We start from the raw sequence: 23925 nt of genomic DNA on the forward strand, positions 1-23925 counted from the left end.
GTCTTTAGGCTAATTATCTCATCCTCATACTAACTCCTACGTTTGAAATTAGCGAACTTACTAGTCAAGGTTCATTTTTCAGAGCTACCAACCTGATATTACAAAAAGCTCGCTGTGGAACATTCACCCACAAAACATAATTTCGCTCATCCACCTCCTAAAATTGATATAATTTGAAATATTTTTAACTCGATTTAAATTTTCAATCCAATAATATGCGATTGATTGATCACATATTTTGAAAATTCAACTGCTTTTTGGATTTCGGTTACTTGATCTGTTGAAATGTTTTGGCAGTTTTCGGTTGGATAAGTTGGTTTTCTGTTTATTTGTTGTAGGTTGAAGAATGTAATAAGTTAAGTGCTGTTATATGTTTATTAAATAGAGTCGCCCACTGAAGTGTTTCACAAATTTCTTTTAACATTTTAATACGAAGTATCTTGATAGTTAAACTGAACCACTATAATGTTATGCCTTATATTTGAAACTGCTTTCAAATGTCATTCACTAGACGTGTGAATTCAGTGTTCCGTTTTTAAATACTACGATTACCGTGTACCCACATCTCGATTAGGAACAACTAATATTTTTTAAGTTTTGACTAAATGAATTGATATTTTACGTGATAGGTACTAAAACACGAAAATGGAGGAAGCTAACGAAGTTTTAGTTTGTGCCTCAGAGTTTATAAAAGGTGAGAAACTCATATTTATGTAATGCCCGTTGTGTTTGCTTCTCATTGATACCGCTGTTATTAACCCAATTCAATTTATCAAATCTAATGTCTTGATTTTATTCAGATAGCAGGCAATTCAAATAACAGGCTCTTTATTATTCTTGAATGAGTTGGTTCATACTATTTCTTAATAATAGTTCCTAATTTAATCCTGGATTATAATATCAAAAGTATTAAGCAAAATAAGATAACCTATCTAGGGCCTTATCACACTTACTTACTACACAGTCATAGATACTCGGCCAACTTTATAAAACATTTTTGATAGTGCTCTATTACATCATCATATGATCAAATAATTTAGACTATTATGACTTCCTATGATCAAATAAGTTGGCCTATACGACTTTGTAGTAGAGCTCTAATACAGAAAGGGTGTGTGCACACAGAGAGAGGCCAGTAGTCAGAGCGGTCTTAGGAGGATATAGATATCCATAAATATATCTATATCCTTTCAAGACAGCTGGAACTTTAATCGTCTGACTGCTATCTGTGTGAGCACACCCTTAATTCGAGTCATATAGTAGTTAGATGATATACAAGGTGTGGCAGAACCGTTTAAGCAGTTTGATTCCATTATCACATCTACTGTGATAGTTTGAATTTTGTCCGAAAAATGTGTAAATTTGTGTTTATTATTTAACCACATTTGTGTAGCCAACATGATTTGGACTGATGTTCATCGTGGTTTTCCTATTCGCCGTTATTATGGAAACCAGATGAATCTGTTATCTCTAGCCTACACAACAAGCTATTTCGACGACAGAGCAGAGAAAAATAATTATTAATCGCAGGGTTGAAAAGCATTAAATTACCGTATCTTTAATTTGATGTATTATTTCACTATTTCATGCTTACCTTCAATCGCTATAGCCGCATCAGTGTCGGGGGTGAAATATTTAATTTAGCCACCATAGTTAATTCGACGAAGAAATTTAAAGAGGATGTCTGGAACACAATTATTGACTCTGTAACTCTATTGGGACCAGTTAGGAGGCAGACATATCAAAAGTACCAATTTTTATTTGAAGGTATCACAAAATCCCACTGGACAAAACGTGTATGTAATTTACCAAGCTTTATTTTAAACAAACCTCATCCCTCTAGCAGTAGTGATAGCGATGGGGACTTCTGATATGTTCTCCTCCTAACTAGTCTTAACAAAGCTGCAAAGTCAAAAATCGGGTTCCAAACATTCCCTCCAAATTCCTTTGTCAATTGATCTGTTGTTGCAAAAGTGAAGATTTAACACTCAACAATAAAACTGATGAAAATGCCGTAGGAAAATGCGTATGCCTAAATACCGGTAGTGAAATTTATGAATAAAATTGAAGAGAATGATGTATAATAAGTAAGCGTATAAGCAGCATGGATTTTTTCATCAATAGTTAAGAAGGTTCAATGCCAAAATAATTGGAGGCAAACGTATTTTTTGTTTTAATATCACTTTGAGGAGGTATGAAAGAAGTTGAAGGAAATGTAAGTTTAAATTATGCACCGAATAGTCATGTACGTAGACGCATATTTTCCGAGATATATGCGAAAAACCCAAAAATGGTACCTTTAAACCACCTCCAACCCCTTAGCATTCTTGGTAGGGGCGTGGATGTTTGACATGTTTATTTCCTTATTACTCTAAACGAGGTCAAAAATTGTCTTTCTAAACTTTTCCCTCTGTAACCCCTCGTTGGTTGAACTATATTTAGCTCAGAACGTTTATCATGCAAGAGGATTCAATTAATTATAATATATGCATTATGTTTTTAATATATCTGTGATTACATTTTTATTCAGTATGGATAACTACTACAATATTGCCTTAACATCTATTCGGAAAGTAATTATATTTCATTGGTTTTTGTTCACAGATCGCCTTTACTTTGTAACTTTGAAGACTGCAACCAAGCCGAAATCTACAGCCAATACGTTGTATTTTTCAATAGATGATGAGCTGGTTTATGATAACTTCTACTCGGATTTCGGGCCTCTCAATCTGGCAATGCTGTATAAATACTGCACAGAGCTGAACAAAAAATTACAGGTATTACAGTCCTAATAGTATAATTTGTTAAGCATAGGATGCCGTTGAATCAAGATTTACTGGATCAAGACAATTGAAACAAACATGAGTTTACACTTGGTACCAGGTGCTTGATAAACTCTGGCAAGACATCATGATACATCTGGCCCTTTGTATGGCTGCATCTTCTTCCTCAGTTGAAACTGGGTTCACAAATGCAGTACTCTCACAACATCCTTCTAGTTGGATGTTGTACCTCACTGCTATGCCGTAATTTAGTTGTACAAAAGTGATTATTAACAAGCAGTTCGTAATGGAAACAAATATTGAAGAGTATCCTTCTAGTCGTCTTTTCATTGCGGCTCGTTTACTGGGATACTGGAGCCAGTTTGCGTAGTTAGCTCTATGATTTCCTGCTGGAGTTTGTGAAATCCATTTCCTCCATAGCTGAGATCCATTCGTTTAGCCTATCCTTATGAAGACTTTTTATCGAGTTCTGAGTACTCTCATCACTGTGAGAACTGATATTCTTCTATCCGAGTATTGCAATGTTCATTCCAACAAATGATATATTGCTTTCTGTGTCTCATTGGTATTGCGTAAAAATTAAACTTTGATAATTCTCTTAACTCACTGGAATTCTACGTACAGTTGTTCCACCTCATTCAAGAACATGAATACCAGTTTAATTTTAAAACACTTTTTCTCTTTAGCTTTAAGTTAGTTTTAGTTTTGACGTTTTCATGCACTTTTACGTTTCGAAAATAAATGATTGATTGATTAACGTAGATTCCATCTTGGTATTTCGGGGCTTTGTATTATTGGGATTGAGAGACCTCAATTATTAGTTTATCTTATTCCGTTTGTCACCAAAATTCTGTGTTGACTTCTTGGGAATTTAGATAGTACTCTTACCTGAGCTGGCAAAGGTAGGTTAACCTTCCCACTGGACACCAATCATAGGTCTGGGAAAGGTGTTGATCCCTATCGAGCAGAGTGAAAATAAGTTCTCGGTTTAGCATCAAATATCAAGGTACAGTCACACATTTCTGTCCAGCTTATAATGTCTGTTCCATCTACATTCTCCTGTCTATAATCCCAAGTTGGACTATGTTATTTTAAATTTTTAATAATGTAGACAATAGGGTCTTCAGGGAGAGGTAAAGCCAAGTCATTTCATTTCTATGAAGGATTTATATGTATACATTCTATAGTAAGAGATTAGAACTCAACTCCAATAGAGTGGCTGTGACTTTCAATTGTACTGCATAGTGGAGCCTTGTCAGTTTTTTATGAGTTGCTTGTCATGATTTGAATCGTTAAGAAGTATGTATCTAGTGTGTGTTCCAAGTCTATATTCCATGGTGTGCTATCTACAATAAATTATCGTTAAATTCTAATAATTTTAATTTACATCTTTTCTAAACATATGATTTTTTCAGACATGTAGCAGTATACAAGCGCGCAAAAAGATCGTCCATTACACAACCATGGATAATGAAAGAAAAAGAGTGAATGCTGCTTTTTTGATCGCTAGCTATGCTGTAAGTAATTACCTTTACAAGTGTTTGTATTATTTTATAATATTCCATTGTTAGTAGTAATATTCAATTTATTGAATTTATCACTGTAAACATTTTCACTGTTTTCTTTAAATCCTACAATAAAAATAAAACAGCTGTGTTTAGTGAGAGAAGTTGTGTGTATTTTTGGGTTCAAAATTTTATAAAATAACTTGATTAATTTAATATGAAGTGATAATTAAGTGTTATATTTGAATATAGTTTGGTGTCTTAATTGCTCTAAATTCAAAATGTTTAGCTTATATATATTTTTGGACGAAAATTGAACTTGAACGTTTTACAGTAGAAACATAACCTATTTTTGGACATTTTATTAATTTATAAAAATTTGGGAATGGAATAGATTTGGGCCAAGCCTGTTGTTCCTTCCTAATCATATTTATATGATTTGTGATTCTGTCCACGAATAAATAAATAAATTAATTAATTAAATATAACAACTTATAAGTTTAAAACAATTAAATATTTCAATTTTTTCAGATATTGTATCTAGGGAGAAGTCCGGATGAGGCCTACAGATCGCTTATTGGGAAAGGAAATCCAAAATTTCTAGCATTCAGGTAAATGTATATGATATCTCTATTAAGATCTTTTTAATTTTTTTTTTTTGAAATTTATTTTTCAAGTTTTAAGTATTTTTAATTGTTTGGTTACCGTATCAAGTATAAATGTATTAATTGAGGTGTTCTGTATCAAATTGAAACTAATATCATGGTATGTTATAAAGTATTATTGATTAAAAATAGATGCATTGATTTCATTTCAATCATTACTTTTTCTCATAGAATAAGTTAAATTTATTTCTCATTTATTGCAACGTCTTAGGTTAAATTTTAAGCTGCAGTTCACTATATCATGAGTTTATATCATATGAAATTTCAAGTATTATATCATGAGTTCATGACTACTATTAATGTTCTATATTCTTCAAGTTCCCTTTTTAATAAACTTACATCCATGTAAGTTATTGTTACTCGACTTTTCTCATCTCTATGAATAATTTACAGTGATTCCATTCAATGTGTATTTAATTTTTTTTTTCAAAAATAAAAATAACATAATAATTAGTTATAATTATTATTACATAATAATTAGTTAATAATAATAACAATAATAATAATGGGCTCCCTCCGTCTACTCAGGACAAATGATTTGTGGATGACGGACATGGCATAATACTGCTTACCAAATGGTTGTGTGGAGTAGTTGTGTCATTAATTAGCATGTCACTCTCCCTTGGTGGTCGGAGCCCCAAGCAGCTTCCAACATGGAATAAAATAACAATAATGCCGAGTCACCTGGCTGGTTCAGGTTTTGGTGTCAGAGTTTTCAGGTCGCACCTGATCATTTTCAGGGTCTCTGACATAATGAAAACACTGGGATGTTGTCAAAAATACTTATTTATTGTGGAATAACAAACATGTTTCGACACCAATGGTGTCATCTTCAGTGTGAAAAATCTCTGACCATCTCGTGGTCTTCTCGGGTAAAGTTATTCTATTCCCGTTTTTATCACTGTTCTGAAATTTTTGATTTTAAGTTTTTATTTATTTACCTACTTTCTTTATATTGGAACTTTTTTGCCATAGTCATTCAATTTCAGCTGTTTTACATCCATGAAATGAAGCAGATAAACAGCTGATTGTAGAACAAATAAACATATGATTCTCATTACAGCATACTGTACTGTAATAAAATCATATGTTTTCTTTACAGTCGAGTATGTTTCCTAGTTACGAATTTGCAACAGCAAAACTGGTGAAAAAGCCGCCTTTTAGCGCTCCAGGTAGAAGTTTTGTCAACTACAATCAAGAAATTCCTGATTCGAAACTTGTAAACTAGGTTATGTTTATAGAATGCATGTAGTAATGTCAAGCAGGAAATGTTTTCTGTTTCCCAATTATTCTTTTCTAGATTATTATGACAAAAAATAGTGTAAGTTACTTGAACGTGAATGTCTTTTGCAGTGCTCGAATGAAATTCTAGTCTCGGCTGACGCTAGTCGACTAGAAACATCATTCTCGCCTGCAAAACGGCCCTTCCCGTCCTTGTGACTTAATATACTATTCTAATACATGCTTCAGATAAATTCAGAGCATAATAGGTGACATTAGACTTATTTTAAATTGTATGTTCTAAATGTTTGTTGTTTTATAGGGACGCTTCGTATGGGGAATCTGTGTACGAAATAACGTTGAAAGACTGCTTGAATGCCATTCACAAAACTCATTCGCTAGGCTTCTTCAATTTCAATGACTTCAATGACGTAGAGTATGAATACTACGAGGTAAGATATCTTATCGCTTATAAACAATGAAAACTTTGGAAATAAGAAAATAGTAAAAGTAAATTCGTATGGCTTTTGTTTGTGGGGAGTCTCTAGCGGGAAGGTCCCACCTCGCCTGAATATATAATTTAAGCCGTCAATGGGCCTTACGACTGTCATACTTCAGCCGGGACCGACAGTTTAACACGGGAGTGACCTGGTTAAAAAATGTTTGATAATAAGAGGATTTGAACCCTGGATCTCTAGACTGCTAAGCAAGCACTCTATCCATTAGGACTAGACCACGGGTCACTGCAACAAGAAAATTAAAATCGTTGGTTAAATTAAGTTGGTTCCTGTAAATTAAGCAAATATGATGCTCCCTTGCTTGAATCTAACGAAGCCTTACACATTATCAGGCTTAATTATATCAGACTTAATAAATTATTAATCAAAGAAGGATAGCTGTGCCGATTTATCCCACATGAATGATGCCAATGTAATTTCTAGATTTGTCCAAAGGTGGTGATGTAAACTATTGGTTTTCTATATTCGCCTAGATCAGCAGATATCCTCTTTACAATCTGTAAATCAACGGAATACTAATATGCTTCTCTTTTATTGCACAAGACAAAACAAGAAGAATTTATATTTGTTCATCATAGAAACTTACTATTTCTTGCATTGTAATTTGTAACCCTCCTCTATTAATGAATCAACTCTCGTTCACTCGATATGATACTTCAACAACCTCTAGTACAATTTGAAAATAAAAATCTAATCCATTGGTTTTAATAAAGTGCTCTCATAAATCATGCTAGAGGTTTCAAGTTATCCATTAAATTATAATTTATGTTAATAAGTAACTAGTTTAATTTCATTTTTGACAGCTTCAACAGATTATTTTTATTTTTTTCAACAGAAAGTACCATTTGGTGACTTGAACTGGATTGTTCCTCAAAAGTTTCTTGCATTTTGTGGCCCTCATGAGAAGAGTAAGATCGAGAATGGTGAGTATTTCTGTTGAGTATGAAACATGTTCAGACCAGTATATACGAGGATGAATCAAATGAAAACCTTAAAAGTGTTATAAATGATTTATTTTGACAATTAGGTAAAACTTACATTTATCAATCTTCGACATAGTCTCCTTGACGTGTTATGCAAGTGTTCCACCGCTTTGGAAGTACATAAATTGCACGTTTAAAGAATTCTTTTGGTTGTGCCTGTAGCCACTCATGCACCGCGGTTTTCACTTCTTCATCACTTTGGAAATGCTTGTCTCCCTATTGCATCTTTAAGCTTTCCAAACACATGAAAGTCACTAGGGGTGAGATCTGGAGAATAAGGTGAGTGAGTTTGAACTGAGAGACGGGTCGGTATGTGGTCTGGCTTTGTCATGCTGTAACAAAACACCTAAAGTGAGAGTCCTCGCCGTTTACTTCTGATTACTGGCCAAAGTTGATTTTTCAAGAGATTTGAATGAGAAGTACTTTTTACTGTCATTCCCCTGTCAGTGTAATGCTCCAAAATTAATCCGTTTACATCGCAAAAGAGAGTCAGAAAGAGTTTTCCAGCTGATCGCTGAGTTCGGATTTTTGGGGGGTTTTGGCGATGAGCTATGGCGCCATTCCTTACTTGCTCTTTTTGTTTCTGGTTGATGGTAATGTTTGTTTCTGGACAAACATGAATCACCATACTGTACTGTCATCCTGCAATGAATTTTCATTGGTTTCACCATACTGTACTGTCATCCTGCAATGAATTTTCATTGGTTTGACACTTTATTGACCAATAACTGATAGCAGTTCTAACGCGGTGCATATTGATACTGGGGCGGCCATATTGTAACTGGAGTCACTGCCAGTTGTGTGTAGCAAGGTCACTGATGCACCGGGTAGTCATTGTGTGAGCTTCAACGAACATCCCTGCCAACTATCGGATCAATCTTACAACTTCGGAACTTTACAGCACTTTTCAAGGTTTTCATTTGATTCACCCTCGTATGATATTTAATATGATGAACTGAACAACTTATCTTAATAAAAAAACATTTCTCATTAATAAAATGTCAGCTATCATGTTCTGTTTGACCTCTGCGGAATTGCCACCTGGTGATCTTAATATAGTAGATTTGACTATTCATAATTCTGGATGTGGTATAACGTATTTGAGTGTCCTTCACGGATAGTATAAAAATTAAATTCGTATGGCTTTTGTTGGTGGGGAGTCCCTTGCGGGAAGGTCCCACTTCGCCTGAATATATAATTTAAACCGTCAATGGGCCTTACAACTGTCATACTTCAGACAGTTTAACGGATAGTATAAAATACCTAGAGTGAGGACCACGTTATAATGATGGCAGTGGAGAAAGATAGGATAAAAACGTTGCCGATTCTCTGTCTTGTCAATGCCTTCTATAGACGGTAGCTGATCAGGTCATTGATGTAACATTAACTGTTACATTCTAGTTTAAAATACTCAATAATTATATTTTATTAAGCATGAAATTATATTTTTCAATAATTTCATAATGAATTTTCATAATTAGGATGAAATATTTTAATTAATTATTAATTCTACATTGGCAGCAGAGCAAAGCGAGAAAGAGATAGTGTTATCCGCTTTGTTGAATGATATTCAAGGATAGCAATACTATTGCTAATCAAATACTGCCATTATAACGTGGACCTCACTAAAGGAATAATGGGCAAGCATATGGAGCGGGAAGAGTACTTACTTACTCCTTGGTGCTACAGCCCATTTAGGGCCTTGACCTCCTACAAAATGCCTCTCCATTCTTCTCTGTCAGCAGCTTTCCTTCTCTGCCTTTCACATCCTCCAGCCAGCGCTTGCGTGGACGTCCTCGTAGCCTCCGTCCCCATGGGTTCTCTCTGAAAATCTTTACTGCTCTAGAGTCATTCATTCTTTCAACGTGACCTAACCAGCTCATTCTTCTGAATTTTATTTCTGGTTTACTGTAGAGGTCACGTAATTTCTAGTTGGTTCTTATTTTCCAGCCTCCATTGATGAAGACTGGTCCATAAATCCTTCTCTGGATTTTTCGCTTCAGATCTTCATCTTTCTTTGTAAGAACCCAGGTCTCTTCCTCATCCAACACTACTGGCTTAATTATTTTTCATAGATCTCGATTTTCAACTTTTTCGATATCGCTCTGTATCTGAGATATTGGCTCAAGGCAAAATAGCTCTTATTTCCCGCAGCTACCTTCGCTTTTATGTCGACCTCTATCTTTAGTGATTACAGAGCCGAGATATTTAAACTCAGATACTCTTTCAAAAACAGAGTTCTGAATTCTCAGTTCTCTGTCACCTTACTCGTCGGGTTCTGCTGCTGGTCAGGTATTTTGTTTTGTTGTTATTTACTGTAAGTCCTATTTGCGTAGATCCTTCGTGAAGTTGAGAAAATGCAGTCTCCAGAGTCTGTTTCATGCAATCAAGACTACATCGTCAGCATAGGCCATGTATTGTATCATCCTCTTCATTATTGTTCCCCTTGAGTTAATGATGATCCCTCTTATAACCTTTACAAGGCTTAAATTGAACAGCATATGGCTGAGAGTACATCTCCTTGCCTAAGCCCTACCGTATGTTTGCTGTGAAGTCATTAGACGGCATTCCTTGAACTTTAACCTTATATCTAGTGTTGCGCAGAGTCATTTTTGACTGTGAGGCGTACAAGTTTCAGTGAAATTCCAAACTCTGTCATGATTTCGAATAAACTATTTCTTTGGACACTATCAAATGCCTGTTTGTAGTCGATATAGAGTTGATGAAGATTACTCTATTGCACTTTTCCATGATGTAAACACATGATCTGTGCAGGATCTGTTTTTTCTGAAACCACATTGGAGGTATTTCAAACCACGCCGAGTATTTAATCAATGTATCTATAAGCAATTATTTCTGCTTGGATGCGAGGATCTTGTACACTATGCTGAAAAGAAAAATGCCTCTATAATTGGCACAATCGGTTCTACTACCTTTCTTGTGAATGGGGCATATTATTGCAGTAGCCTATGCCATTCTTCAGGCATTTTTTCCTCCTCCCACAATTGTACAAGTAAATAGAGTAACCGTTCGAGTAACACTGGATGACTTGTTATAGCAATTTATTTCTCAAAGAACTGGATAATCGATATACATATATCTATACATTCATACATATTTATTCAAGTGATTATTATTTTAAAATGCTCTATAATTGTTTCTATCATCATGGTTATATGGAATTCAATTTGAAAAATACAATTCATAGGTTGTGAAATAAGAAAACCAGAAATGAATTTGATTCGCCTATACTAATTGGTGTTTTTCATGTCATGAATGTGAAATTTCATGTATGATTTTCTATCATTTGCAGGGTACCCTTTGCATTCGCCTGAAACATATTTCAGTCATTTCAAGGACAACAATGTAACTACGGTTATTCGATTGAATAAAAAAATGTATGATGCAAAGCGCTTTACAGAAGCTGGGTTTACCCACAAAGATTTGTTTTTCATTGATGGCAGTACGCCAAGTGATTACATATTGAAGCAGTTCCTTACCATCTCTGAGAACTCACCAGGAGCTGTAGCCGTTCATTGCAAAGGTAACATGCTGCTTAAAACCTCAGTGTAACTGTGATTTCTGATTAGTGGTGAAAATTTTGGTATCATTCATTCATGATCGCTGATTGATGGTATAGATCTAACTGTTGTTCTACCTCGACGTCCAACCGATATTCACAACTGGTGAATAAAATAAGTAATGATTTCAATGAGTTAAATGATTTTTATTTGAGTTAAAAATTAATCAATCATAAAATATATTGTTTTTTATATTTAATAATAAACATGGCTGATAAGTGACGTCTTGAAACTTTGCAAGCGTGTAGAGGAAAAAGCTATTTCATGTGTCTTTAGCGTTTCTGTAGTTTATTTAGTTAGTCTTTCACGAGTATTGTGTGAATTATTAGGCCGGCCACTAACGACAGGACAATGTGTGTCCCATGTCTTCGAACGAACAGACATTCACGCGAAAGGCTTCAAACGAAAAACAGCTGTTTGTCAGCAGCTTCTAACATGAAATAAACAACCAATAACGATAAGAGTAAATAATCACTGGAAAATCACAAATTATAATGATGCCAAAATAATTCAACCTCAAATAGAGCAGCGAAGAAAAAATAACAGCAAAAAATCGAAGATACAGAAACTTTTCCTAAAAAAATTGCTTGAAGACTTTCGCCGATGACACTTCAACTCTGATCACTTCGCTCACTACACAACAAATAAACTAATGAATATTATTCCAGAACACTTCATAAAAATAAAACCCACAAAAGCACTCGAAATAAAAATAGAGAATTGGATGAAGAACGAAAATGTTGTAGCCAAAATATTTTTAATCTATGCATTCATTTATTTGTTATTTTCATGTTTTATTTTTATTTCCCCCTCACTACCTAAAATGTGTCTCAAACTGAATTTAATTTTATACAAGCTGGTGCAGAGGAAACGCATGCTTTTCGAATCGCTAGTACTCTGCGATGGAGGGAGGTGCAGTGCCTGATCGAAATATTGTACTCCGATGGGTTGCAGCGTTTAGAAATACTGGTTCTGTGATGAAAAAGAAACCAACTGGTTTCCCCCGTTCACTACTGGAAAATATAATCAAACTAAAATGGGTCGCTGCCAACCTGTCTCCCCGACAACTAGTCTCCTCGCTATTTTGATCACAGGCGTCGTTATATCCTCTGGCAAAATATACCATTGCCGTCAACTAGTCTCCCTGACAGTAAATCCCCTTCTAGAACGAAGTAGCTTAGTAGTCGGCGACAACTAAGCTCCTCACAAGCTCACGACAACTAATCTCCCCGACAGTAAATCCCCTGCTGGATAGGCCTATGAGGGGTCTGGTTGTCGTGATCATACCCGACAGCTGATCCCCTATTGAACATTGAAACCAGCTTGAAGCGGGCAGGGAAGTAGTACAATCACAGACACTTTCACACTTTCTATGAATTCGATTATTATAAGAAAAACTTGTTGATGTTGTCACTTCTATCAATGCAAACATAAAATGAAAAAAATAAACTATTTAACTTTCCGAATTCAACTGACTTGGAAATGCTCCTTATTGAATTAGCAAGCATTTTCAGAATGAGTTTATACATCTCGCAAGTGATTCTTGCATGTATGTATAGAATATAAACATATATCATCAAGCAAAACTCTGATCTACTGTTTAGTCTTCAACTTATGGCATTCAAAACTTTAGATTGAAACTTTATATTTTTGTTTTTCCATGTAATGTGAATTTTAGGAATAATTCTACATTGATTTGAGGAAATCCATAGAGTAAGTGCATGAAATATATATGTCAGTTTACTCGCGAAAACTGCGGCACTCAGAGCGAGCGAGGAGCTTGGTTGTCGGGCTCTGTGAAGACAACCAAGCTCCTTGCAAGCTAGCGTCAACTAGTCTCCCCGACAGTAAATCCCCTACTGGTTCAGAAGGGACTAGTTGTCGGGACCGTAGACGACAACTAAGCTCCTCGGACGCTGACGACAACCGAGCTCCCCGTCAGTTAAGCTCCTCTCTCAGGAGCTCAGTTGACGCCGTCAGTAAATCCCCTCGAAAGTGGTTTTAAAAAGGAGCTTTACTGTCGGGGAGCTTAGTTGGCGCGTTTCCTGTAAAATATTGACAGAAAAGACGTTGCACTGTGACTACAGATTCATTGTTTCTAAAAAAACTGCTCGACAGCGAACACACGATGTTGAATGCTCCAACGCTCCTTAGCGACTGAAACGGCTTAGTGGGCCGTCGGCAACATCCGTTCAAGAGCAATACCTCCTTCCGTCGCCGAGTATTTGCGGTTCGAAAAATATGCATTTCCTCTGCGCTACCTTGTATGCTGTCCTTTACTGTATTTCTGTTTGCAAAATTTTTGAGAGAATAGTTTTTTGTCAAATTGTATGTTATGAATTACTTCATTTATCAAGTTTTCTTTAAAAGTGCTTAATTTTTTTCAAACAGATACTTCTTTTCTAATTTTCTCTAATTGAATATCAACTGAATGTTCGTTGCTAGCGCACAAACTTTTGCTGGCAACGCCAATATTAATTACTATTTAGTTTTAATGAAAGCTATTCTAATTTCGTTTGTGAACTTCTCAACTTATGAAACTAATTTTTTTTGTTTTTCATATTTGTAAATTTTTATTGATTTATAAATTTGATTTGATTTGACACAATTTGTCTTTCGAACGTGTTCGACACACTTGTCCTAACGTTAGTGACCGGCATCACTCACGTAGTTCGAAATGTTACCATATCATATCCGAGTTGGTTTTCAAGCAGGCATCGAGACGGTTCAATGTATAAATCAAATGAGGAACAATGTCAACTATTGAGTCACTTGAATAGCGTGAAGAAATGACTCCGAGTGCGCCATGTAACTCTATGGCCAACTCAATAACCTCATCATGCATCAGTCCCTCGCTCAGGTGCCCACCATCCTCACTCGACAATCTAGAAATCTCACTGCGAAGTGACCTCGTTAGCATTTTACTCATTTTGCAGTGTCAAATTAAAAAATAAAATACACCAACACGAAAATAACTTGAAGAAACTTTTCAATAATTCATTGTCTGGTATGACAAGAGCTTTGATAATGTGGGTTACTGGGAATAGAGAGGAAATAAAAATGCCAAGAGAGCGATCAAGACGGGAAAGCGGAAGCTCCTGAAACAGCAAGAGAATATAGGAAAGGAATTGAGAAAAGAAGAAACACAGGTTGATCGTCACACATGTAAAGACAATAGATTATAGGCTGATAGGCTTTACAACAATAAAATATTTGAAGTCAAAAGCGTATATCCATTACAGCCTGACAAGCAGATTTTCAAATCTAGCGCTACTCCGCGGCGCTACGTTGTCACGGCAACCAGTGACGCCGAAATGCTATGAACGGGAACAAGAATAAACTACCCGTACTATAATCTCCTGTTATGATGTAGGCCTATATCTATAGGTCCTTAGTTGTATGAGGTACTTTATCTAAGCGATAAACCGAGAGATTTCACCAGCAATCAAAAGTTCATACAGCTGAGCTGCCAGAGAATCAGTCAACAGCACGGAAACCGATAAGAACCAACCATGCTGCACTCAATACATATATATCTGTTTTCATTCTTTGATGTATACAGCATCAATAAGCGTGATTTGACAAAACAACAGTGTTGCAGTCATTGAGAATAACAGGTCAAAAGTTAGGTTAAACACACAGTGAGAAACAAAATTAGAGTTAGGAGTGCCCACACACTATTTACGAAGAATTCAATTGCCTACAACAATGAACCACCACTACACGGTACGTAATATGACACACAGAACTAATTCACGATTCACCAAAATTGAAAAAAACTTTGAAAATGTAGAGCTGAATTTATACTGACTTACACAATCTTGCGCATGCGCGATCCTCTCACATTACATTACATTACCTTTACATTATGATACCATAATGTTTTACCTTAAAATTTGTCGTCTCTATTGCAGCTGGCCTTGGAAGAACTGGCTCACTTATAGGGTGTTACATAATGAAACATTACCGGCTTTCAGTCAATGAAACGATCGCTTGGATAAGAATCTGCAGGCCTGGCTCAATCATTGGCCACCAACAGGTCTGGTTGAGTGAGTAAGTATCCAATTGTCTACATGTTCAATAAAATATATGAATTTTACCCATTACTTATAGTTTTTTGTTTTGTTAATGATGACCACAGAAGTCTTGCTTGGGCATGGGTAATGAGGCGAGGGATGAAAGTAATGAATGTCACATAAGATGAGAATCGGAACTCATGAGTTCGCGTGAGCGATAGCAACTGAAGCTGCGACGCTTCAGACCACTAAGCTACGCTGATTTGGGAAATTTATTTTCAGATGTAGCTGCATGATGATTAAATTAAAAATACTACTTATCAAATTTAGCTCAACAGTTTTAGAAATAGTTAATATACTAGAAAGAGTTTTAATAAAATATGATTTTTTGACGAAGTACTGTATTTGGGAATGAAGATACTTGTAATCCGGCCTCATATAGAATTAAGTTTCATAAGCTTTCTTTAGCAAGATATTCAGCATTATACGATTGTAATTTTTAGTAGAAAATTATCTAAATAGAAATAATATATATTATAATAGATAATATATAAATAATAAAATAAATAGAAATAATCGAATTGAAATTAATCATCCAAAAGAAGATTTTTTACCAACAGTAGAATGTATGTCTGAATAACCCAAGATAAAATAATATCCATAATTTTTGTTTTATTCTGTTCATGCACCAAAACAACATAGCTATCCAGCGTTTCAGATAACCTGTAAAAATATGTCTATATATCTACTCCTAATTGTATTGTGAGTGTCCATGCACAAGCAAGAAGTTCATGTGGGCATCATCCGCAATCAAAAGCTGGTTACTTATTCTGATGAATGTTTCTTCATATTCATGTTTACTTTATAGCTTATACATTTAGATTATCGAAAATTTCGCAACTGATTTTACTTCATTTTTTAAATCACAGCTTCATTGAGCATAAATAATTTAAATGGTCAAAATATATGGAATTGCTTCATTACAGAGTTTTCCACTGGGTGAAATCTCGCCCAAAATTTTTAAAAGTGGAATTGATACGACTTTCTCTTTCCTTGTCACTCAAGTTTTATTCTCTATTTTTCATTCTAGAATCAGAATTACTTGGAAATCATCGTTGTTAGGAGTACTTATATGATCTAAAACTGATTTTGGTTTCTTTTTGTAGGAAGGAGGCTCAAATGTTTGCAGAAGGTGAAGAATACAGACTGACCACCAAAGGCAACAAAAATTTATTTCCCAAACATGAGTTTGGCATCTACAGTATAAAATATCTACAGAATGTAATGTCTAACAAGAGACAAGAAATAAGAACGATGTCGAATCGCAAAACATCAGACTCATTGTCAAGGATACTGCATAACAGTATGAAAATCGAAGATCAAAAAGAAGACAAAAAGTCATCTGATACTTTGAAGGTTGGGAACAAATTTATGAATTTACCTGAGTAGAAACTAGTGTATCTTATTAAGTTATTTGAATAGAACGACAGATTTCTCATTGTGTTATTGTATCTATAATTTTTGCCAAAGTGTTGGAGTATATTTTTGACAACATACACTATTTTGATGTGGTTCTATCAGTTGATATTTTAATAAATATTTTCAGGAGTCGAGTTGCAAAGAAGTGAGGTGCAGGACGTCTGTAATCACTCAAGGAGATCGGCTCAATCACATTAAAGCTTCAAGAAAATATACCAATCGGCCTTCCTTGAATTCTGTGCAGTAAGTATATCAATTTTGTTATTTAAAATTATTTGCCGTTAAAAGTATTTAAAGTTATTTGCCAGGGTCGGAAAGTCAGGAGTCATTAAAAGTCAGGGAGATGCTTAAAAAAATATCGAGTCAGGAAAGAATGCCAGAAGTCAGGAAAATTTGCAGTGGCGAAATCCGGTTTCTCAATTTTCAATTTCCGTACAAATCTGAAGTGGAAATTGATGTACTAATAAAGCAGCAGTTGTTGAAATACAACATAAATAGAAACATACTGGTGTATGAAAGAAAAACAGTAGGCTTACAACTCAAGCGAGTAGTAAAGGAGACGAGGAGCTCGTCAGTAAAATTAAGACTACAAAAACTATGGTTAAATTATAACAGAATGAAATTAACAATATTCCAGTTGAAATGTTGCAGCAATCGTTCAGGAATCTCAACGCAGATTTAAAGAGTGTATTCATGCAGGAGGAAGCCATCTTAATGAAGTAATTGTCAAAAAGTGATAGATGTTATTAATAATTCTCAAATGACAAGTCTTGAACTTTACATTAGTTTGAATAAAATCATTTTTGCCCTTCCTACTTTCGTTTTATGGCCTTTTTAAAAGTTCCCGTTATTCTGAGACATCCGATATTTACTTTCGATTTAGGGTACTTCTTTTTCTTCTTAGATTTATATTCAAATACTCAAAAGTACGCGCCGAACTGCATCGACCAGTCGATGTCTGGTTGTCGTTGCATGGGTTCACTAGTCTGCCCCGGTTCAGCCGCCATCTTGTTGGGCTCCAGGTCATCCGAGTCAATGGCTCAGGAATGTCCCTGAAGACAACCATTGATGGTTGTCAGATGCATAGCTACCATTCTGTCAATAAACATCGATTATCTGATTATTTTACAACTACAAATTGTGTTCGTTGATTGAATAACAATTTGTTTTATAATAATAACAATCATTGTGCACTTTGTTTTAACTTTTTAATGAAAAGTCGAACGATGGGGCAACTATGGGGGAGGTTCAATTAAAAAAGCCATAAAATTTTATTTGTAAAACCGCACAGTTACAAAAATCCAGATAAAATCTCTCAGATTTCAAGTCTGGAAAATAGCTTCAATTCACATCTGTGGCGACACTGAATTGGAGCTTTTTGTTGTATTCATTTCTTCCATTATCTTTCCAATTTCTTTATTTAAGCTCACTGTGAGCTTCTGAATTTCTAAATAGATTATAATCTTGGTGAATTGTGATTTCTCCAAGAATTTCATGCTTTGTAAATGATTGTTTTTCTATCGATGAGAAACCAGAGTAACCTAGTGATCTCAGCGTAGCTGCTTCAGTCAGCTATCGCTGCACCGATCTCATTTCATCACAGTTATTGTATCATGCACTACCTTATTAACCACGCTAGATATTGATGTGGTCATCATTATGGAAAAATAAATATTTATGGTTAGCTGACAATTTTTCTAGTATCGTTTTCATAAACCATGTTCCTCAAGCATAGTGTATTGTATCAAGCATAATGTGGGTCAAGAGGCTGAGTAGAGGGCAGCCGGACGCCCTAGAGGCAGTTTGGCGTCCCCTCTCTCAGTGGAAGGACCTACAAAAAGGCCAGGAGTGGAACTCACGTAGGTCACGAGTGGAGAGACCAAACCTCACCACTGCTCAAAGAAGGGCGGCCATTCAGGCAAAACTTCTTGGGAGAGGTGAGGCTTTTCACCCTGCGAAATTTCGGAGGGGCAAATATTAAAAACCCAAGAGACCAGAGATGGGTGAAACTTCAGGCACAAATGTGTGTCAAAAGGCTGAGTCAAGGGTGGCCAGGCGCCCTAGAGGCAACTTGGCCGTCCCTTCCTCAGCGGAAGGATCTTTAAAGAAGGCCAGGAGTGGAACTCAATTAGATCACGAGGACTAATCAGTCTGAAGAGACTGTCAAGCATATCACACTGGATTGCGACAAGCAACCAGGTGATGAATGGGATGTTAGCATAGGGAAAAACTCCTGGTTCTTGTAAAGGACACAGGTATTGGTTTGCCTAACATACTACTTGGGAACACAATAAGCTTCGGTTGACGTGTGGGGTTCTTTGAACCTTTGGATCCTTGAATCCTTCCCTTCAAAAGTAATAATAATAATAGTGTATTGTGTGGTCCCAGACCTTATCTTAGCCCCGGTTGCTCAAAAGCCTGTTAAATTCGAATTGAATTTGATTGAATTTCACGAGAGCCAATCAGAGAAGGTTTTTCTAAGAAGACGGGTTCTCTGATTGACTCTTGTGGAATTTAATCGGGATTAAAACTTAGCAGACTTTTGTGCAACCGAATGTTAGTGTTTTGTTTTCTTGTGGCTATTTCAACTCTTCAATTCAGTTTACGACAAAAAACAAAAGTGTAATACAACGTACAATAATGAAAATGGGTATATATATTCACTTGGAACACATTTGATGGTCTGTCATTGATTGTTTTCAGTAACAACAACAGTGTGAGTGGGCTGAGAACTGTGGGAAGGCTCCCTGGACGATGTACTGTCTCAAGCAGTCCAAGCTCGGCTTCCCCTGTCAGAACCAGCAAGGGCAGTGGCACTGTGGACCCAGCAAACAATCACAAGTATCTTCCTCGATCTCCGATGATCTTGAACAACTTGAACAAGAGGTTAGATCAATTTATCTAAATTCATTAACTTGTAAAACCTGGATAATGTCATCTCCGTTGTCAATGGCTGGTGTATTACTGACTAGCTTACATCACTGTCTTTGTGTGTATGTATTGTGTGAGTCTGTGTAGCTACATTGGGAAAGGTATTGATGAGTTCATTTTGTGTATGTAGCTTTTGTGTATTTGTTGAAATCCCCTACTAAAACATTCATTCCAACACTATAAAATTTAGGAAAATATCAGTTTTCTCTAGGCAAATTATTGGCCATTCTACAGTAATCATTGAGTTAATCGTTGAATTTCACTGACTATTTTGTTATTCACCTGTAGATAATACACTAGATAATTGAATCGTATCTCAAATGTAGGTATAAGGTGGTCGACATTTAATTTGAGTTGAGTAGGAGTTGCAATAGTGTAGCTAAAAAATTGAATCAAGTGTTTCTGTGAAAATGTGGATCACAAAATTGTATGGCTAGATTCAGGTGCATTAAATCGAAATAACCTTGAGTATATTCATGAAATTAAACTGTCTGAAATATTCAACCAACTTTTTACTTATTCTTCAATATTCATTGCTTGAAAACCAATAATAGTTTCTAATGTCAATGTTAATGCTTTGCTATTTCTGGCCAATCTTGGAATACCAACAATAATAAAATAATCAATTCTAATGATTATCTGATTAAGATTAAACTCTCGAATTTGAAGATGCATTGAAACGGAAATGTATTTAGAGCACTAGAGGGATCTCTGAGGTTCATGCAAACTCTTACTATATTAGTCTTGTACAACTAGTTGAAAAGTAATTCATGATCTGAGAGAGTGCTCTATCGCAATAAATATCTCCGTTCAGTTGAATCTTCAGCCATTCGAGAGAACCTTGCTTTCTTAAAAGTTATGCACGGGATCTAATAAACTTTCGGTTGAGGTAGTTGAATGGAGTTGATACCCTTCTGAATTTGAAGTTATAAAGTTCCATCAGCAATGCAAGCCATCACCTTATATAGAAGCATAGACACGAAAAAGAAGATAACCAAAGCAAATGTAAAAATAGTCAACAAATCACTAAGTAACTAATAGTCGGCGATGTATTACATATGACATACTACTTATTAACATATTACTACATGCATACTTAATGCTATTTATGATATATTATATACCATCCAACATATTTGTTGAACGGCAGTTCTTCAAAGTCGCTTTATTTAATTCCAAATAGTTTTCGTATTGTACAAGTTCAGTTTGAATCATGGTTTCAATCATGATTAATGAGTCATATATTATTTTTATTCAACTGTACTTTGCAGAGTGTTTAATTTGTCAGGGATTTTTAATGATTGATTGATGTAAGCCTCGAAACCAAATCGGGATCAGCCGCTTTTAAAGCCATAAACAGTCTTGAAAGGAACGCTTCCTGAATTTAAATTGAGTAGAATTAGACTCGGTGATATATTTGAAAATTCTAGAAGAAACCATTTATGCTTTTTATGGTTTTAGGCGATTCAATCCACATATATTAAAACCGTTCAAGGATTCACCTTGAACCGAGACTCATTACTTATGGATTGGACAATGTGTAAACCAATAATGATTATTATTAACGAAAATCCAAATGGAATATCTCAGTAATTTCCATCTGTAAATCAATAAAGCTTTAACATATATCAAGTACCATCTAGTATTCAGGTGATAAATCATTCAAATAAGTAATAATTAATTTCCTAAAAATGTTCAAAACAAATTCACAGTAATTATGGATAGTTGTCAGTGTAGCCTAATATATTATTTTATTCTCAGTAATGAATAAATAATGCTAATAAATTACAGTAAAAATATATGTTATGCGAGTGTTGATAAGGGAATAGATCTACTCCACTAAGGCAAGCCAGCTACATTGGTGCAACATAACCGTATTATTCTGTACTGTACTAGTAGGCCTACATAAGTTTAATCGTTCTAGATGTTTTTGGTCCCTTGTATTTAATTGTATATAACTTAGTAAGTTATGTGTGATATAGTAAACTAACTGGCTACAACTTGACTTTATGTACGGGTCCGACAGATCTCTTTGTAACACCAAAGTTAATTTGAGCCACACGTTGAGACCGCTGACCCGGTCGGTATCCAAAGCTTCGACCATCCCTGGCCTGAGTGCAGGCATGACACTTCGTAGCTCCAGCCAGTAAGTCTCTCTATGTATCTACCAATTTATGCTCTCAACTCCATTCTTATTTTGTTCTATCTTTGCATGTGCTTGTTCATTTTTTCCCGCTTGGGCGTGTCTGAGAATGGTGGTAGTACATACATTTTTCAATTGATACATTATTCTCAATTATTACTTATTATGATTCAATTCACCTGCACTCTAAAGCTGGATTCGCACAAGTCAGTGACAGTGAAAATATAATTCCTATAAGTTCCAATGGTATTATTCATACTGACTCGGCCGGGCTGAGCGGGAATAGTCCAATTAGAACTTGTAGGAATTATATTTTCACTGTCACTGTCGTGTGCGAATCCAGCTTTAAGGCGTGTGCACACACTCACACGGAGCAGTCAGGCATTCCGAGCTCCAACGGTCTTGGAAGGATAAAGCAAAGTATATGGATTATTTATTATCTACTGTATAACCTCCCAAGACCGATCTGACCGCTCATTGTGTGCAAACACCCAGAATAAAATTAGAAACTCAATTTTACCTCGATTAAATTTTACCTCAATGAAATTAGAAACAGTTTTTTCTCAAGGGTGTGTTCACACAGAAAGTGGTCATTGGTCAGAGCGGTCTTAGGAGGATATTGATATAAATAATCATATATTATATATCTATATACTAAGACCGGTCTAATAGCGGTCTTAGGAGGATATTGATATAAATACTCATATATTATATATCTATATACTAAGACCGCTGGAAATCAGATCACCTGATCGCTATCTTTCTTGCATACGCTCTCAAGCATCGCTTGATTCAAGCTATCTTAAGCATACGCTCAAGGAAAATCTGTTTCTAATTATACTGATGGTTCAATTCTATTGTTATAAACTCTACCAATATGAACAATAATTAATTGAACGAAATTCCGAACCAATAGTTCTATCAAATACTCTGTAGACTAAAGCCCTGCAAATACACATAGATTTTTGTTCGTACGATATTTTGCCGTCCTTATGAATTCTATTAGATTAAACGGAACTTCACTAACATCATCTGTTTGAAATCATCTGTTTAATTCAATCGAATTTATAAGGACGGCAAAATATCGTACAAACAAAATCTATATGTAATGTAGCTAGCCTTACTTCCAGCTATTTCCACTGTACTGCGGAAATCTTCAGGGTATTTGATATCGCTATTATTGTTAATACTCGATCAATTCTTTTGATGTGTGAGTCAGTGGATATAGAATATACCCTATATATTCACTATAACTGTTGTAGTGGTATACCTGATTCAACATCAATTCTTTTGAAGTTGATAGAAAAAAATATGCATCGTAATATTCAACAACAGCTGCTGATGAATTTCACATGGTAGATTCTTGGTTAATTAATTTTTCCTACAGTTACATTAAAAGTGACCATTCCTGCACTGATTACAGAACGCAAAGAATCTCTTTTCCGCTCTAGTGCGCAAAGTATTACTTTGCGTACTCTTCATACTTTGCGTATTATCTTGCAACCATCCCAATCAGCTGTTGACATTGTTGGCGTGCATTTTGAATGCGAATTTGTTCTATCTATATTTTTTCTGATTTTCAAATAAATAAAAATGATAACTCATTAATTTATACATTTTGAATATTATTAATTATTTATTATTTCAAATAATATTTTTTTCATTCATAAATTGATTGTTTGAAAAATAATTTAGAAATTAAGATTGACTCAAAATTATTCAAATTTTTAAATTAATTGGATTAATTTAATTTTTAATTTGAATAAATTAAAGTTGTTATTAATATCAAAATTATACAGACAAACATTTGATGGATTTCAGCCTTCATTTTACCCATAATCAACCACTTCTCATATTTAATGGTAACTGTAAGAAAAATTTAATGTGAAATACGTGAGCAAAGTTACTCTGCTGCACTCAAGAAACCATTCCTCTCTTGCCTACGGCTCGTGCGTAAACGTTTCTTTCGGTACAAATAACAATAGTTATTTGTGCAACTAGTGCAAAAAGTGACAGTTTGCTGCACCAAAAGAAACGTTTACGCACAGTCGTAGGCAAGGGAGGAATGGTTTGTTGAGTGCAGCAGAGGAACTTTGCGCA

At 35.2% G+C, this 23925-nt stretch overlaps 1 protein-coding gene across 1 annotated transcript; it reads left to right on the top strand.

The window, feature by feature from the left end:
- The first annotated feature begins 306 nt into the window (after positions 1–306).
- LOC111061235 (dual specificity protein phosphatase CDC14C) lies at positions 307–21847 on the top strand. Its single transcript, XM_039442460.1, has 12 exons — positions 307–694; positions 2605–2777; positions 4199–4300; positions 4820–4899; positions 6497–6626; positions 7528–7615; positions 10989–11219; positions 15171–15309; positions 16439–16688; positions 16879–16994; positions 19455–19637; positions 21709–21847. The coding sequence occupies exons 1-12, from the start codon at positions 646–648 to the stop codon at positions 21830–21832; spliced, it is 1665 nt and encodes a 554-aa protein (XP_039298394.1). The 5' UTR covers positions 307–645; the 3' UTR covers positions 21833–21847.
- Positions 21848–23925: the final 2078 nt, after the last annotated feature.

The sequence above is a fragment of the Nilaparvata lugens genome, chromosome X (genome assembly GCF_014356525.2).
Source record: "Nilaparvata lugens isolate BPH chromosome X, ASM1435652v1, whole genome shotgun sequence".
Classification (NCBI taxonomy): Eukaryota; Metazoa; Arthropoda; class Insecta; order Hemiptera; family Delphacidae; genus Nilaparvata; species Nilaparvata lugens.